Source organism: Cygnus olor, chromosome 1 (assembly GCF_009769625.2).
Source record: "Cygnus olor isolate bCygOlo1 chromosome 1, bCygOlo1.pri.v2, whole genome shotgun sequence".
Classification (NCBI taxonomy): Eukaryota; Metazoa; Chordata; class Aves; order Anseriformes; family Anatidae; genus Cygnus; species Cygnus olor.
The window spans coordinates 49227221-49245942 of NC_049169.1; the positions used below are offsets into that span (position 1 = coordinate 49227221).

At 35.1% G+C, this 18722-nt stretch overlaps 1 protein-coding gene and 1 long non-coding RNA gene across 2 annotated transcripts in view; one reads left to right on the forward strand and one right to left on the reverse strand.

Moving 5' to 3' along the window:
* DCN (decorin) overlaps window positions 1-11165 on the forward strand; it is a 37953-nt gene extending 26788 nt beyond the window's left edge. Inside the window, exons 4-8 of the mRNA XM_040557638.1 lie at window positions 2796-3009; window positions 3232-3345; window positions 4834-4927; window positions 9167-9305; window positions 10382-11165. Of these exons, the coding sequence (XP_040413572.1) occupies window positions 2796-3009; window positions 3232-3345; window positions 4834-4927; window positions 9167-9305; window positions 10382-10576 (756 nt within the window). The 3' untranslated portion in view covers window positions 10577-11165. The remainder of the gene's footprint in view (window positions 1-2795; window positions 3010-3231; window positions 3346-4833; window positions 4928-9166; window positions 9306-10381) is intronic.
* LOC121070466 lies at window positions 10819-15879 on the reverse strand. The gene is made up of 2 exons (XR_005820094.1): window positions 11367-15879; window positions 10819-11292 (listed from the first exon to the last, which is right to left on the reverse strand). It is a non-coding gene; the product is annotated as an uncharacterized LOC121070466 (long non-coding RNA).
* Between the last annotated feature and the right edge of the window lie 2843 nt (window positions 15880-18722).

Below are 18722 nucleotides of genomic sequence, written 5' to 3' on the forward strand. Positions count from 1 at the left end.
TTTCACTGACCTCTAAATTCCCCTGAGTTTTTCATTTAATTTTATTGTATTTTGTTTTAACTTTTGTTACATGCAAACCATACGGGGCACATTCTGAGGAAAATAAACAGCAGCACTCCAAAGCTAATAACTTCTTTCTTTAAGTCTTGCATATAATAGAGTTATTGTGAAGTAGGAAAGAAACCCATGGGTATGGCTGGCCAGGTGCTCTGCTGGTGTGTTATCCTCATCATTTGCTGTTGCTCTGGGAGACAGTAAAACTTGTCTTGCAAATTCTGATGTGTGGGCTTGTTTTTTCTTCTTTAAAACAGCACAGTGGTGTGAAAAATAATGTAGGTTTAAAATAGGAGGAACAGGGTCTTACGCAGCATGATGCAAGAGAGAACTGATGTTCTGGTACAAAGAAATTGAAAACTACAGGCTTGTGATACTTTTCCAGCTTATACCACCATAGATATGTTCCCACAGTGAAAGTATTTTTAAGTATACCTTTGATAGATATCATCATTTCTAAGTGAGATAGGTTTGCTGAATGTTTGAATAAAATAATTGTTTTGTGTGTTTCTCCAAGATAACATGATCATATTCAGGAAAACATTGGCAAAGCAGAACAGATTAATCCTAAATACATGGACAATTTCTGGTTTTGGTCAGGACTAACAGTTCTTGGAAAAGCTTTAGCTATTCTCTGAACATCAGCTACTCACAGAATATTTACATTACAGGGCCTATCTGAATATATACCTGCCTGTTTCCAGTGAGAAGTATTTTGTATCAGAACATCAGCTGTGATAATCAAACCAAAAGCATTTTTATCTAAAAAGAAAACAAGTTAAAACAGATAAGAAATAACAATAATAAGACAAGGAAATATTTAGCTGAAATAAATGACCAAACACTACAAAGCAGGATGTAGGATAAAAATTACAAGTGCTCACCAGTCTAAACTCATTGAATATTGGTTTAAATATCTATGGAAAATAAAATTATGGTAAAATCAACAACAACAACAACAACAAAAGAATGTATTTAGCAGTAGCTCATTCGTTTATTCCGTTATTATAATAAGAGCTAATAATAAGAGCTAATAAGATTAATCTGTATAATTCAAGCTGTACTCTTCACAATAACTATATGTCTCCTGTGTCCTAATACGTGCAGGTAGCTTTAGTACATTAAGGGGAGAAGCTACATCTGTCTCCAAATTCTTGCAATTTTCTCTAAGGAAACCAAAACTGATGTGTTCTTATGGATGTTCTTATAACAGTCTGAAATACAAGAGAGCTGTGGCTGTAGCTTCCTCTGACCAATCTATTTATTTTGGGAGTGGTTTATTGTTAGTGAAATACTCTGCTGAACTGTGAATGACCTTTTCTACCTCCTCTTGCAAATGTGGCATTGCTAGCTAGCATTCAAAATTAAAAACAGATCTGCTCAACTTTATGCATACTGAGAGAAACCATGTACAGAACACACTGCTTGCTTTGCTCAGGATGAACTGCAAGAGGAGTCCATTAGGGGACAAACATGCATCAAATACAATTTTATACCATCTTCTTACCCCTCTTTCAATTTTCTTGATAGGTAGGTGCTGACACAGATACCGATACACTTCTTGACACTGTTTTAATACTTAACTGATTGTGGAAAGAGCTAAATGCTCTATTTTTCTCCAAGAAACATGTAAACATTTAATTCTGAAAATATTAAAAATGTATTAAAATACACTGAATGTTAACTATAATATATGCAATATCATTTGGGAGGAGTGTATTAACAACTATTTTCTTCTGTTTCTGAAAAATGGCATGATGGAGTTAGTGAACAAAAATCCACTATAGTTTTTCTCCAGTAATAAATGTAAACAGATAATGCTATCCATATCTATATAGTTCATTGTACCTAATTCACTGCACAAATATGTAAAGCTGTACGTCTTATAAGTAGATAGTAAACAGATGTTATAAGATTCATTCTCATATTTGTCATATCTGAAATCCTTTCCATTAACTTGAATTACTTTTCTGGCAGTAATGGTACTTTGCCTTTTTTATGTCATGGTTGATTAACCAACATAAGTCAGCAATAAAGTGAAATTTAAAAAAATTGAGATAATCTATTTCAAAATGGAGACCACCTATTATAGTTAACAGAGTTTTCATGGAGGCCTCTCTTCCCTGTCTGTGCAGGGATCTAATTTTCTTACAGTTACCCAGAGTCTAGATATCACAGTTAGGGTAGAGATAAATTAGATTCCTACACAAAAGGCAAAACAAATAAAGTCCATGATACTTCACTACATGACTTAGAGTATAAGTGTTCAAATTGCTCTAATAAACAAACAAACAAACAAACAAAAAGATAGTATAATTGTATGATGATGGACAAGGTGTAACTCTATCCTCAGAAAAAAACAACACTATTTCCCCACTTATCTGCCTGGAGGGGTGAGGGTGCGGATGGGGGGTGGGTGAGGTGTTAAGGTAAATAGAACATTTTAATTTTATATGAATGTGGATATAAATTATGATTTTTCTGGGTGTTAACAGAAGATGCATATACCTCAGCAATGAAGTACCTTTTGTAGTTATTTTTTAAGCCTTGTTTATCTTTTACTGTTTCAGTAGTCCTTAATCTATTTGTTTTAGTACTGCATTGTATTTTCTTCAGTTCACTAGACTGGCTAAAAAATGATCAAAAGACACTAGAAAATAATAAGTATTTTTTTTTAATATTTCATTCTTAAGATAATTTCTTCAGTAACCATGTAAGATCTCCTCGTTATTATTACACAGGCATTAATCCTTGTTAACAACAAAATCAGCAAAATAAGCCCAGCAGCTTTTGCTCCTCTGAAGAAACTGGAAAGACTTTACCTGTCCAAGAATAACCTGAAGGAACTTCCAGAAAACATGCCAAAGTCTCTTCAGGAGATACGGGCTCACGAAAATGAGATCTCCAAGTTGAGGAAAGCTGTCTTTAATGGACTGAATCAAGTGATTGTCTTAGGTAAGAGCATAATAAATTGTAACAAAATCAACACAGTGTATTAAGATGTTGTTCTTAGTTCACTCAGTAATTTTATATGTAAAATCTATATATAGAGAGAAAGCCAAGAAATGTGGAAATGAATTTTACCTCCAAATTAGCTTAGATCTATTAGAGATCTGAAGTTTAATGGACATTGATACATAAACTGAAGCACAGCTCAATAACATGTTTTGTTGGCAGAACTAGGCACAAATCCACTCAAGAGCTCAGGCATTGAAAATGGAGCTTTTCAGGGGATGAAGAGGCTTTCCTATATCCGTATCGCAGACACCAACATTACTAGCATCCCAAAAGGTAAGGACTTCAATGAAAATTTGAGAGATCTACACAGGTGCAACATGGTGACTTTTAGTCAGCTCATGAAACTTTAAAATCAATAAATTATGGAAGTCTTTTGAGTCTTTAGAGTATACATTACTTGAGTGCTATAAAATAAAATAAAAACTCATTTTTTGGTCAGTTGGCTTTTATTTTTTTGAAAAAAATAAATAGTTTTACCCTTGTGAGAAGCTCTACAAGAGGTATACTGTCAAAAGTAAGCCATTTTATTTTATTTTGCTTTCCTTGTCTCATGTTTGAAATATAAAGTGGAAGAATGTTTTCACCCTCCAACTCTGGTTTGTAAACCTGATCAACATTATACAGATGTAAACCCATATAGAATTAACTAAAGCTCTACAAGCATAAAATCATCCTTCCATGAGTCTGAGGAGCTGAAGCCAAAAGACATGTAAAACAGAAACAAATGTAAAACAGAAACATTTGCAATTTTTAAAAGCATTTTATTGTAAATTGCTACAAAATAAAAACAACTTTAGTATAACACATTTAAAAAGGAAAGAAAGAAAGAGAGAGAGAGGGAGAAAGAGAGAGAGAGAGAGAAAGAGAGAGAGAGAGAGAAAAAAGAAAGAAAGAAAGGAAAGAAAGGAAAGAAAGAAAGAAAGAAAGGAAAGAAAGAAAGGAAGGAAGGAAAGAAAGGAAGGAAGGAAGAGAGAGAAAGAGAGAGAAAGAGAGAAAGAGAGAGTGAGAGAGAGAGAGAAAGGAAGGAAGGAAGGAAGGAAGGAAGGAAGGAAGGAAGGAAGGAAGGAAGGAAGGAAGGTTCCAATACAGAGGAAATTATATTTAATTTATTCGTACTTCAGCCAGCGGAATGTTTTGAAGTAGCTCTACTGTTTTGAAAGTTAATACTAGTTGTTTCTTTCTTGCCACATTTCCTGTTTTGGCTGTTCCTTTGGGGAAACTCAGATAGTTAAAATATTTGGTAGTGTTTTTTTTTCCCCTGAAAAACAGAATTTGCAAACTAATATGTACCCCACTAAAAATAACATTAACATTGTTTTTCCTCATCTTTATAATTTAATTTTCTGCTGCTATTATTTATTAAATATCTAGGCAACAAGTGTTTATATATTTTTATACGTGCAGTCTGGCTAAAACAAAGACTCTTTCTCTTACACTATTGTATATGTCTTATTTATATTATCACGAAGGCTAGAATTCATATCTATGAAAAATTTTGTTTAACTATTTCTTAAGAATTAAATGCTCTTTGATGACCTTAGGAGCTTGGTCTTATTTCATGCCAAATAAATTGTTACTAGCAGTGTCCAGATCCCCTGATTGTGAAAGTGTTTTGTTCCATTCATTGTTCTTGGCCATGTCAGCTAAAAATCATTTTTGTAACTGTAAAAGGAGCCTCAGCATAGCAGAAGTCCATTAAAATAAATAGATAAATAAAATCCAGTTTTATCAAAAGTAATTTTATGATGTTCTCTATCCCAGGACTTCCTCCATCCCTTACGGAACTTCATCTTGATGGCAACAAAATCAGCAAAATTGATGCTGAAGGCCTGTCTGGACTCACCAACTTGGCTAAGTAAGAATTCATTTTTTCTTTTCACATATAAATATTAGTTGAAATTGTAACCATCACAGATACATTTAGAAAACATAATTCTGGGCTTCATCAGCATTATTATCACTGGAGCAGTAAATAGCTTAGCACTAAAAATCTCCTAAGGACTTGTGCACTGAAATAACAGATCAAAACACTTTTTCTAACTATACTTTCCAATTATCTTCAGTTATGAATGATGTATGCCAGGGACAACTATTTCTCCGATTAAAAAAAAGAAAAAAAAAAAAGATAAAGAAAGCAATTAGAGTTTTTAATTATGTCATACTTCTTTCATTGTATTTCCATTGATAATTTAAGCAGTTTATGTGGGACACAGCTTATGCAAATTCCTCTGGAAACTGAGGAAAAACCACAGGAGAACTAACAGACCTTGCAACAATATTTCCACTGTTTCTCAAAAAAGACAAGTTTGTAATGAATCCAAGAATATGATAAAAACAAACAAACAAACAAACAAACAAACAAAAACATACAATGTAAGTGAAAAGGTGCCATTTTTCATGGTGATTATACCTTGGTAATCTGTGAATCTGTTGTTGAATAAATTTCTCTAGCTGTTAAAAAGTATAAGGAGAATTCCTGAAGAACAGTTGTAGACATACTGAATTATCTGTGAATTCATTCACATTAAATAACGTGCTAAAATATGAAAATGAGCCTGTAATACATGGTCTTTTAATACCATGATACTTTAAAACACTTCTATGAAAATGGAAGTGTATTTGATCTACAAGACTATTACTCAAATTATTGGATCCAATCCTTCAGACAAATGATTAACTTTGAATAAATAAATAAATAAACCACCAAGATCTTAATTTCTCAGGTAGAGGGTAATTTATTTTACTGTGGGGAGGTGTGTTGTCCTTCAGATGATGCTGTTTTTCTGCTTTTTGACATTAATCTTTGGAAAAGACTATAGATGTTACACGGGTAATATTGTTGGAGTTTCTTCCTTAGGCATAAAGCAGCATGTAGAAGTGCTAATGGACTACTAAAAATATCTGTCCCTGTGCTGCTTCCATTGTGGTTGTGCTGTATTGAGAAACAAGATACTCTGTTGATTGTGGTGTGGAAATATGGAGCTGCTCTGAATTGGCAACAGTTTTTAAACTGTTCTCTGGCCTGCAGTCAAGCAAGAAATCTAAGCATTGTCAGAAATTTCTTTTGCAAAAAAGAAATTCTTCTTTTGCAAAGCTGAAAAGTGAGGCAAAGTACAGACCTGGTGAAAAAGGAGGGCATTGGACATAACACAGCAGACACGTAGAAAGAAGGGAGCAAAGGGAGAGCTACAGAACAGCATCTGGGATAAATCTAAGGGAAAATATGCTTCTCCTTCCAGTTCAACAAAAATAAGTTACCCACAAATAATTTTTATTTATATGTTTAAGACTTCAGAAACATGCATGAGACCACTCTCCTGGATTGTATCAACACTGCTCAAGAGTCTAATAGCTGACCTAAAATACAGTCAGCCTATGAGAAATCTTTTTTTTTTTTTTTTTTGTGTGTGTGTGTGTGTGTTTTAAATCATAAACTATTCCATGCATGAGCTTGGTGTAGATCTACCATTTATTCTCTCTTGAATTCTTACATTCTAACAGACTACCAATATTTCTCCTTTTGTTTGTTTGTTTTCCTTGTAAAAATACTCTTATGTCTTTCAAAAGTTTTCATATAGTGCTGAAGTGGAAAAAAATATATATATATATCAAGAATGTAAACTGAACAAAGACTTTCCTGGTTTCATTCAGGAAGGAGCTCCACAGGGGAGTACACACATTATACAACTATTGTTATTAAAATCTAGATCCTATTGAAGTTTACTGAAAAGATCTAGCTGCATACACTTCAAGCCTTGAATAATGCAGTTTCTTAAAGTACATATAACAAAAAGTTGACTGTTGGAGAAAAAAGAATGTGAAAAAGATCTGAGAATTACTTCCATGTTTAGATGTGATTTTGTTGATGTAGAATGCTGTAATTAAATCAGCCAAAACACTATGTTAACAATTCATAAATATTAAAGGAAATAAAATTTGGCAACATAGTAAGCAAGAGTCACTTTCCAACTTCCTCCCGTTTGTTTCTGTGTGGGGAAAAAATGTTGGGGGAGAGGAGGAATGAAGATCATATTATTTCCTCTTAATTATTTACTCTTAGTCACCCTGTACTTTACATAGGAATCGTCTTATTTCATTTGTAAACAAAGCCCTAAGTGACTGAGAGTTCATTCACATTTAGATGAGATGTAATTTCACTGCTTATGCGTTAGACTGATTTTTTTAATTATTTTTATTTATTTATTTATTTAGTTCGTTTTTTGTATAGACTCCTTCAGTTTTACTTTTCCCCAAAAGCTTTTCCCTGCATGAGCTAATCCAGAGCTGGATCTTTTCCATATTTAATATCTGTAAATGGGTTACTTTTGATTCAACAGACCAATATGAGAGTCAGGCCTGCTTTTCTCAAGCTGTTCTCCCTAGGTATGAAACTTCTGCTTACAAAGTGAGAATTCAGATGTGTGTTCACTAAACATTTATAGTCTTCCACCTAATTTTTTTTGTTTGTCTTTTTTTTTTTGATTCTTTCAAAAACATTCACTGTCAATATCTGTTCCTGAAAGCCTTTGTAATTCTGTGGATCTCCAGGCCAAATTGCTCTGTAGAATCAAATCTCCCAAGCTTTATTAAAATTTGATGTACTCTTCTCTACAGGAATTTTGTTCTAATAACTTTAAAATTAGATTAATAAAAAAAATTCCCTAACAAATTCTAGTAAAAATATAGGGTGCTGTGAATTGATTTCTGAGTAAATGAAATCTCCATTGATGTGAATGGGAGATCTCATTAAGCTTTCCTTTGTCTTTTAATAGTATGATAATTTTGCAATATTTAAATGAGCATTATTATGATTGTTTATGTATAATATTAGCTAGCAAGATCTTTCTTTGACTGTTTATTCTTAAAAGAAAATTTCTGAAATGTGCTTCTGTTCTTGTACAGCCCTATTTCTAGAAACATCTCTGCTATAAATATAAAGAAAGAATTTTTAGTTCTATGATTTTGTACTAGATCCAGATTCTGACTTCTGAAACAGGCACAAGCTACAAAGAATTACAGTAGATTGCTCTGAATCAGACTTTCTTTAAAGGTATTCATCCATAGCAAATTATTTTATCATAGGGATTCCGATCACCTATATTAAATTCTTTAATTGTTTCAGTTATTAGTAGACCACATAATTTTTCTCAAAGTTATAAAAGGGTTGCCTAAATAAAAATAATAAACAAATAACCCAAATGAGATGATGTATATCTAGCTTTTACAGAGATAATTTTCTCAAAGGACAACACACTTACTGGCAACAACTGAAGAATTACCACTGAATTCCTTACTGCAACACAGAACATTGTAACTTATGAGTGTCTTGAAAACAAAACAAACAAACAAACAAAAAATAAATAAATACATAGTCTGATGAATACTGTTGTCACAGAGACATGCAGATAGAACTAGGTTTTCCAAACTGGACATAAACTGTGTTAATAAACTAAGAATATAAGGAAGTATAAATTGGGAGGGATGATTCTGTGGTTAAAGCTCTGGTCTGGAACCTGGGAAAAATGTGTAATGTCCCACTTCTGTGTCCTGATGAGCAGATCATTACATATGACTCAGCTCCAGTTTCCAGTTTGCAACATGGCTCTTAACTACACGTGTATTTTAGGATGTGGTGAAGATTTAAAATTAACAGTTCTGGTCACCGTGGGTTATGTATTTTGACAAGAAAGTTAAAGCCAGTGCTCCTAAAGTCCCGCAAGAAACTTTTATTCAACTTTTAAAGAAAGGCCAATGCTTATGGGGTTACACAGTACGATGTATATTACTAATGCTACAGTATGATGCCATACAGTGGCATCAGCAATATAAGTTATGAAGGTATGCAGTACCATGGACAAAGGTTGAATGAAGTCATGATAATTATGATAGTTCGTATCAGATGTCAGACATTTAAATATACTTTTCTAAACTAGTTCTCTGTGGTGAGTCTAAACTTCATGCATAATTAGCCTGGTCATTCCTACTGCAGTAGTATATAGATGTAAACACTCCAAGAAAGATGATAATGCGGGCAAGTTTGACATCAATTTTTATTTTTATTTTTATTTTTATTTTTATTTTTAATTTTCTGCAGATTGGGTCTCAGCTTCAACAGTATTTCTTCAGTTGAAAATGGATCTCTTAACAATGTACCTCATCTGAGAGAGCTTCATCTGAATAACAATGAACTTGTCAGAGTACCTAGTGGGCTGGGTGAACACAAATATATACAGGTATTGTTTATTATACTGCCTCAGAGAACAATATTTGGAAGACTGTATGATATATATATGGTTATTTAGTTTTGAACAGAAAAGTATTTGTACAAGAGGTAACTTGATTCAAGTTTTATAAACCATTGAACTGTCATAGAAAAGTTGCAAAATACGGGAATATTCGTTCTGTTTTTTGTGGGGGTGTAGCTATGGAGGGGTGTAGACCTGTAGGTGTTAATTTGTATCTCTAAGGGTAAAAAAACAAATATAGAATTATTTGTGTACTCTTATTTCTTCTTTGCTCAGAAAACCTGCTTTCTGAGAACATTCTTCCATTGTTTTTTGTTTGTTTGTTTGTTTTATTTTGTTTTGTTTTTTGATTCGACTCAGTGACATTTTTCAACTTTTCCCAAGAACCACCCCTTTGGTATCCTACAAAACTATGCCTTCAGGAAGGCAGAGAGAAGAAATATACATTTCAAACCAGTAGTATTCTTAAGGCCTGTGTAACTGAACAGCAAGAAATATAACCTTATGGAACCAGTTAAAATCTGTCTTCACTTAAACTAAGGTTTTACAGTAAAGAAAACTCCACAAGAATGAAGACTCCAAAATGGAAAACGCTGCCTGAATTTACCTTGGGAAAACCCATCAGAAATAGTTTCTCTGGAGCAAAGTAACCATCAGCCCTTTTAATCATCATTAGTAATTATTTTTGGAGTCATGAGAGTGAAAGTTGGAGAGAAACCAATCAACACCAAATACATTTTTATATACAGCACATGCTTCTGAACCACAGCACTATATTAATAATATCACATTTGACTCCCTTTTCAGTTACAGTACAATCAAATTATAGTATTACTACTGGACTTCCTTGCAGGATTTCTGCTTTTTCTCTAGAAATTATTTCTAATTTGGTATAATCTAGGTATTTCAAAAAGTAAGAAGAATCAAATGTTTGTTTGGAAAAGTGGATATTTTGTCAGTCTGTACAGTATTGCACAATGCTAACCAAATATTTGACATCAAATGATTTATGTTATTTGCCACAGAAGCTTTATTTCTCACTTCTGCATTTCTATACTTTTTAGGTGGTCTATCTTCATAACAACAAAATTGCTTCCGTTGGTATCAACGACTTTTGCCCTCTTGGATACAACACCAAAAAGGCTACCTATTCCGGTGTGAGTCTCTTCAGCAACCCTGTGCAATACTGGGAAATCCAGCCCTCTGCTTTCCGGTGTATCCATGAACGCTCTGCAATACAGATTGGAAATTACAAATAGATTTCTAAAGATAGGGTTCAGTTGTATTTCAGCTAAAGTACTTGTTGTAATAGGCCTGTTCAAAAAATTGTTGCTAACAATGCCAAATACCAGAAACTTTACTGCAAAGTGGAGATGATCCATTGATGTAAAATAAATTAATCATTGCAGATCTACAAGATAAAACATGCCATCAAAAAAGAATTACTGACTGTGCTTTAAACTGACTTATTTCAGCCTTCTTTTCCAGCATGCTTTCTGTGGTAATTTTTGGTTTGCTGAATGCTACAGTTTTTCAGATTCCACTGTATATGAGATTCGGAGTAAATATTTGTCAAGTTATGATATATAAAAAAGAAAAAAAAAGATAGTGATTGAGCATATTTTTATAGCCACACAAGACAAATAGAGGAAAAAAGGACTCTCAAGTCATTTTGAGACTTGAGAAGGTGAGAGTTACCTCCTTTAAATTTATTTCAAGCCCTGGAGGTTTAAAAGTATCACTATAATACTAAGCTAATTCTGAATGTATCTATTTAGCAAAGGCAAATAAAATTGTTGCTAATGTCATTATTTTGGGAAAAATAAAAATAAATTCATATTGTACACATAGTTCTTTTAAGTTTGCCATTCTTTTAGAGCATTGCTATTCAGGATTAGTCTAACGTAATCCTAGTGAACAAAATAATGAGTAGTCTGCAGTACAAAACCTATAACCTATGTCTGGAGCTCAATTACTAAATTTCCTTAGGGATAATCCCTCTTATCTTAGTCACAGTTTCACTGACTTCAGTAAGGTTGCTTTGCAGACAAAGGTATTAGGGTTTGGCCATTGATAGAAATCCGTGTATATATCTAAAGCAAAAATAGTAACAATTCCTTGTTAACTTGGTCTACATTGTACATTCGTCATCATCATTTACTGATTTGGGTTCTTCAACACTGTTTTTAACTGTCGAGTAGAGATATGCAGGCTCCCCATCTGATGGATTTGTGGAATTTAAATTATGAGCAAAAACATAAGAATAGCAAAAATAAAAATAAAAACAAAGTGTAATAACTGCAAGGCCTATCTGGACATTGCTGGGACACCATTTGTAGAAGTATCTTCTGAGAATGATTTGAAGCTCTCTGCAAATTGAGATTCTTCAACACATTCTAATGGGTAGCAAGCACATCAAAGGTAGGCTGCACATTTCTACTGTCAATCTACAAAGCTAAACATATACTCAATCAAAATGTCACCTTAAAAGAATCTTCTGCAGCCTCTTAATTCTCCAAAGCCAATCTCTCTAATTTGTAAAACATATATGTCATTTATATTAAAGAATAATGTAATACAGGCAAACTCCAAAGTGTTTGTCTTTATTTTCTGTTTTGACAGCATGACATAATGTATCATAACTTTAATTATGATTTTAAGTCCAGAAAAAATGAACCTCTTTGATGTAGTGATAGCTATAGTAAGAACAGGTTATGTGAAAGCTCCTTTCTCTTCTTCTTTTTTTTTTTTTTTTTTTAGAAAGTCAATATAGTTTATAGTTGTAGTTTATTTAAGTAATAAATAAATGGAAATTATAATGAATTACTAAAGCCATTACACAGAAACAGTGTGTTGGCATGTTGGCACCTTTGTTTTAAAGAGGAAACTAATGATTTCCAACATTTGCATCTGATTTTCTTCTGGGTTTCACATTTTCTGAGTGTTATTATCTATAAAACTGACAGTATATGATATCCTTCTGTCACCAGAGGGAAAACCCTACAGAAAATCAGCAGGTTTTAGTTTGTTTGTTTGCTTGTTTTACCCTTTGATTCTTAGTTGTATTTCTGATGTTACTGAGAGAGACTTCATGTAGAAAGCTAAGCATTGGCATTTCAATAGAGGACATAGGCCTTTTTTAGCTTGAATTTCACAGTTAATATGCACATGATTCGAATTAACAGATACAACTTACAAGAAGATATTTATTAAAAACAATACAAATAACCTATTACATAAAGCTTCATGTGAACATGTATACAACCTTCCCTTTTTTCTCTCCATAGTTTTAAAAATCTCTACAGACTAAGGCTGTTCTTTCAAACTAGAAGCAACTTTAAGTCCAAAGGAAAATATCTGAAAATGGTCCTCCTCTGCCTGTGTAATAGCTATACAATACCAATAAACCAAATTTACTTGCCTTCTATTCTTAAGCACTAGGTATTCCTCATATAGTACATTCTCTGCCATCAATAAAGGACTGGAAGTATAATGGGATTTTCGTTATTCCCAGTTCTCCATAATAAAAGACAGTAAGTAATTCCTATAGCATGAGACTCAAGCAAGATCATCGTAGTTGATCAATTCCGAAGGCAAACATGCTCTTAATTTCCAGAAATAATGCAGCCAACTCTGCAATATGTAACTGACAGAACCCTATACTGGGTCCAACCTACATGCAGCATCTGCAAAGACTTCAAAGCAGTGGGAAGACCAATACTTTTAAAACTTTTTTTTTTTTTTTTAAATACAGAACAGATGGAAGGGAAGGGAAGGGAAGGGAAGGGAAGGGAAGGGAAGGGAAGGGAAGGGAAGGGAAGGGAAGGGAAGGGAAGGGAAGGGAAGGGAAGGGAAGGGAAGGGAAGGGAAGGGAAGGGAAGGGAAGGGAAGGGAAGGGAAGGGAAGGGAAGGGAAGGGAAGGGAAGGGAAGGGAAGGGCTTACAATAAGGTATAAACAGTCAGGTAGAAAAAAATGAGATATAAAATAGAAAAACTTTAGTCTAAACAGTCCATCTCCAGTCCCTTCATAAATAATGAAGATAGTAATCAACCACATCAAACATGGGATTACTCTCATTTTGTTCCCATAAAGGAATAAAATACTTGTTTTCTGGGGCATGCTGAGGTATTCTAGCCCCTCCTGCAACCCTGGACCACAGAAGGATCACTACAGGCAAAACATATGACCACCTCTCAGATTTTAGGATAGATTCTTCTAGGAAGCCTATCCAAAAACATATCCTCATAATCTGAAAATTCAAGCTGGTGAAAACAAGAGATATGAGAATACGAAGGTATAGTGACAGATCCTCAGCTGCAAGAATGATGTAAGGATTTAACTGCTGTACAGCAACTTTTTATTGCTTCCTCTGAATACGAAATAATAAAAAGATACACACATACACACACAAAACCCCACCTTGCCTGTTTTTTGCTTTTAAAGACATATTTTGTCATAACTGTATTTTATGATGAAGAAGACGTAGTAATAAAATTAGACAAAAATGTGTTTTTGTCATCTTTAATGATGCCAATAATTTGTCACAGCACTTAGGAACAAACCTGAATAAAAGCTTCAATTTCATCTCCTCTCATTCAAAGGCCTTTTCAGAGTTATGGCCAATATTTTCTACTGTTTTATGATATTTAAATGAATCATTTTTCCCTCATTCATTAATCTTATTAGATTAATCTTATTAGAATGCTCATTAAAATCCTTGCAGGAGGTTTTTAACTGAAAAAAAAATCTCTTTCTAATTTCTCACTGAATTGACTAAATAAGTTGGAAACAAAGACAATATCTTGAAGAAGCAATGCTTCACCTTTTTAATGCCTTACTTTAGCTTGATGATAATGTTTGAAGTTGTTATTTGCTTTTGTAGAAACCTTCCCTTTGTCACCGCCCCCCCCCCCTTTTTATTATTATTATTATAATAATTAATGATATCCCACAGCCTTAGGATTTTCCTAAGATATATATACATTTTTATGTTAGCAAAACCAAATAAAGGTAAATAATTTTATTTTTCAAAACTTAACAAGAAAACCTCCAAATTAAACCCTTCATATATGCTTGCTTTATAGGCCACAATAAAGCTGATTTGTCTCTTCTAAAGTCCACCTGGTTATGGACAGTGACCACGTACTTGATTACTGATATATAAATGACATTAAATCTAATTTAATTTCCAGGAAAGGATTAACTTTTAAATCCTTAGTATCAGATCAAATACTTCACAGACCACATTGCTCTGATTTCCAGGCCTATAGTTTTTCTTCAGTTCCCTCCCTGGACTGCTTCTCAAATCCTCTAAATACAGTGTCTGGCAATAGATATTTGTTCCATAGCCTCGCTTTTTCAACCTAAAACAGTGAATAAATCTGTTAAAATCCTTTTCTGTTTATTTTTATTTTTTTATTTTATTTTATTTTATTTTTCTCAGACAGATAGTATTGGATATTTCTTAGTCTTATATGTAAAATACCCCAAAATCTGATTTATTGTTTCTGTTTGAGGCTAACATTACTTTTATGCATCTTTAATTTCATACACATAATACCCAGAAAAGATTACAAAAGTCTTTCTGATCCTAGCTCTACTCTGAAGTGCCACCTAGTGTCACTGAAGCACAGTAACAAAGTTGCTGTTCATGAATTGTGAAAACCAGGAGGAAAGAGAGTCTTGAGGATTTATGAAAAGAGGTTACATGAATTCTCATGCTTATGCTGCTGTGTTTTGCTGTTCTTGGTGGTGGTTTTGTTTGTTTGCTTTGTTGATGTTGTTTTCTTTGGTACTTTTGTTGTTGGGGGGCAGGGGGAGAGCATGCAAATCAGAGTGTTTAGCTGTGGAATCAATAACCTTTTTGCATGTCCACAGTCAAATATTCTTTTTGTTTTGCTTGTGAATTTATTTTTTCTCATCCTCTCTGAAAGTACACATTGCTCTGAAGTCAGTTTTTCTGCAGGGCTTCGCTTACATCTCTGTGTCTTTTTAAAGAAGGGATCTTATTTTCCACCATCATCATCAAACTATTTCAAGGTGTTGGTGTTTTGTTGTTGTTGTTTGCTTGTTTTTTTTTTCTTCATAAATTTTAAACCACCAAAGTGTTGTAGTTGGTATTATTTTACTTGGAAGTAATTTATTCAATAATGAGAAAAATAATTTGGGAATGTACTTGTGACAACTTCAGAAAACACTGTGAAAGGAAAAACGCAGACTGTGCGATATCAAATACTAAGTATATCATCGTCAAAATGTAATAGTAAAACTAAAAGTAGTTGATAAATTTTAAAATAAAATATCACCCTTGTTGTGCAGAGGCAGCAGATCCTAATGCTCCAGCTGTTCCAGCTGTATTAGAATAAAGTTTCTGTGCACTCCCTGAAAAGGCACAGAACTGCTTTAGTGTTTGAATTAAACTCAACACAAACACTCTAACAGCCAAACTCACCAATGGATACATATAAGGTGACATAAACCAGCCTTTAGTCTCCTGCCCTGCTTCCTGCTCTGGTTGTTAAGCACTGTTAACATACCCTAAGAGCCTGAGGATCAGTCTGGACACAGGCACTACAGAAGGCTGATGACCCTGCCTGTTAAACACCACACTTTACTTTCTCAGATACATGGAAGATGTGGTATGATTTCCTTCAAAACTGTTTTGTCAGGAAGTTCCCTTACTTGGTGTATACATTGTGACACTTAAAAATTTTGGAGATTACCTCTATGTGGGTGTCTTAAACCAGCATACAAAAAGAATGTTAATGCTCTGTTACTGCTTCCTTAAACTGGAACTTATTTAAATCTCTGGAACAAAGAATAGATTTGGACAAAACTATGAAAACTGCTATTTTTTTAATCATATTTTATACATATATATATATGGACATACTGTTTTGGGTTATATCATAGTATTGAAAAATAAAATTAAGAAATAAAGGGAACTAATCGCAAAATCAGAGTATCTACAGTGTAAAGAAAAGCAATGATGCCATGTTTCTGAATCCACATGTAGGAGAGCAGCAAGCAACACAGTGAAGAAGTTTTTGGGAAATAACAAGCAATGTGGGCCTTGAGTCTACTAACATTTACTGACATGAATATTTCCTGTGTTTTCAGTTAGAGGACCAGAAAGCTACAGATGGGAATTTACTTTTGCAGAAAAAAAAAAAAAAAAAAGAGAGAGAGAGAGAAATAGAGAAAGAGATGTAAAGAGAGGAAGAGAGAAAGAGAGAGGGAAAGAGAGAGAGACAGAGAGAGAGAAGGAAGGAAGGAAGGAAGGAAGGAAGGAAGGAAGGAAGGAAGGAAGGAAGGAAGGAAGGAAGGAAGGAAGGAAAGATGCCACCCATGGCCTAAGCTGCTTTTAAACTATCAAACGAAATAAACAAACAAAAAACTACCTAAACCACCTCCAGAACATGTCAGAACAATCTGACACAAAGATTTGTCCCAAGTAGTGAATTTGGCCCAAGCCTGGATGAATAGACTTGCAAATTATCATTTCTGATACATGATATGATATTGTGCTTATATCCACAAATATATTTTGGAATTAGTGTGTTTTGTTGCTTCTAGCAATTGGCAAAATGGACAATAGAAGATATATGGCTTTCTCTGCATAAACGGCTACAATTCAGAAAACTTTATATTTTCATATTCAACATTAAAACAAGAAAATGTCCAGTACTTTTCCCAGCTCTTTTTGTTATGGATTCAATAGTATTAAAGTGTATCATATAAGATATACCATACTTGAACCTATTATTCATTTTCAGCTACAATACTCAACTGAATATAACCATAGAATCATTAAGATTGGAAATAACCTCCAAGATCATCTGGTCCAACCACTCCCCTACCACCAATGTCACCCACTAAACCATGTCCCTAAGCACCACATCCAGCCTTTCCTTAAACACTCCCAGGGACAGTGACTACACCACCTCCCTGGGCAACCCGTTCCCATGCCTAACTACTCCTTTTGAGAGGAAATTTCTCCTAACTTCCAACCTGAAACCTCCCCTGGCACAACTGAGACCATTCCCTCTTCTATCACTAGTTATCTTCAAGAAGAGGCTGACCCCCAGCTCCCTACAACTTCCTTTCAGGTAGCTGTAGGGAGCAATATGGTCTCCCCTGAGCCTCCTCTTCTCCAGACTAAACAACCCCCATTCCCTCAGTGGCTTCTCATAAGACTCTTGTTCCAGACTCTTCACCAGCTTCGTAGCCCTTCTCTGGACACACTCTAGGGCCTTGATGTCCTTCTTGTAGTGAGGGACCCAAAACTGAACACAGCACTTGAGGTGCGGCCTCACCAGAGCTGAGTACAGGGGGACAATCACTAACCTGGTCCTGCTGGCTGCACTATTCCTGATACAAACCAGGATGCCGTTGGCCTTCTTCACCAACTGCGCACACTGCCAGCTCATGTTCAGGAGAGTGTCAACCAACACCCCCAGATCCTTTTCCTCTGCACAGCTTTCCAGCCACTCTGCTCTAAGCCTGTAATGTTGCATGGGGTTGTTGTGGCCAAAGTACAAGACCCAGCACTTAGCCATGTTGAACCTCATCCCATTGGCCTCTGCCCATCGATCCAAACTGTCCAGGTCCCTCTGCAGGGCATTCCTACCCTCTCAGCAGGTCAACACTGCCCCCCCCCAGTTGGTGTCGTCTACAAACTTACTGAAGGTGCACTCAATTCCCTCATCCAAATCATCAATAAAGATATTAAAGAGGATAGGCCCCAGCTTGACCCCTGGAGACCACTGGTGACCAGTCACCAGCTGGATTTCACTCCATTCACCACCACTCTCTGGGCCCTGCTGTCCAGCCTGTTTTTAATCCCGCGAAGGGTATACTTGTCTAAGCCATGGGCTGCCAGCTTCCCCAGGAGAATACTGTGGGAGACCATGTAAAAGGCCTTCTGAAGTCTAGGTAGACTACGTCAACAGCTTTTCCTGCATCCACCAGATGGGTTACCCGGTCATAGAAGGAGATGAAGTTGGTCAGGCAGGACTTGCCTTTCATGAACCCATGCTGACTGGCCTTGATCCCCTGACTGTCCCACACATGCTGTGTGATTGCATTCAAGATGACCTGCTCCATTACCTTTCCTGGCACCAAGGTCAGGCTGACAGGTCTGGAGTTCCCTGGGTCCTCCTTACAATCCTTCATATAGATGGGTGTCACATTAGCAAGTCTCCAGTCATCCGGGACCTGTCTGGATGATCATGACTGATGATAGATGACGGAAAGCAGCCCAGCAATCACATACACCAAGTCCCTCACACCCTCGGGGCAGATCCCATCTGGCCCATGAACTTGTGACAGTCCAGGTGGAACAGCAGGTCTCTGTTTTCCACCAGTGGTCACACAAGGCAGGACAACATCCTCCTCAGCAAGGT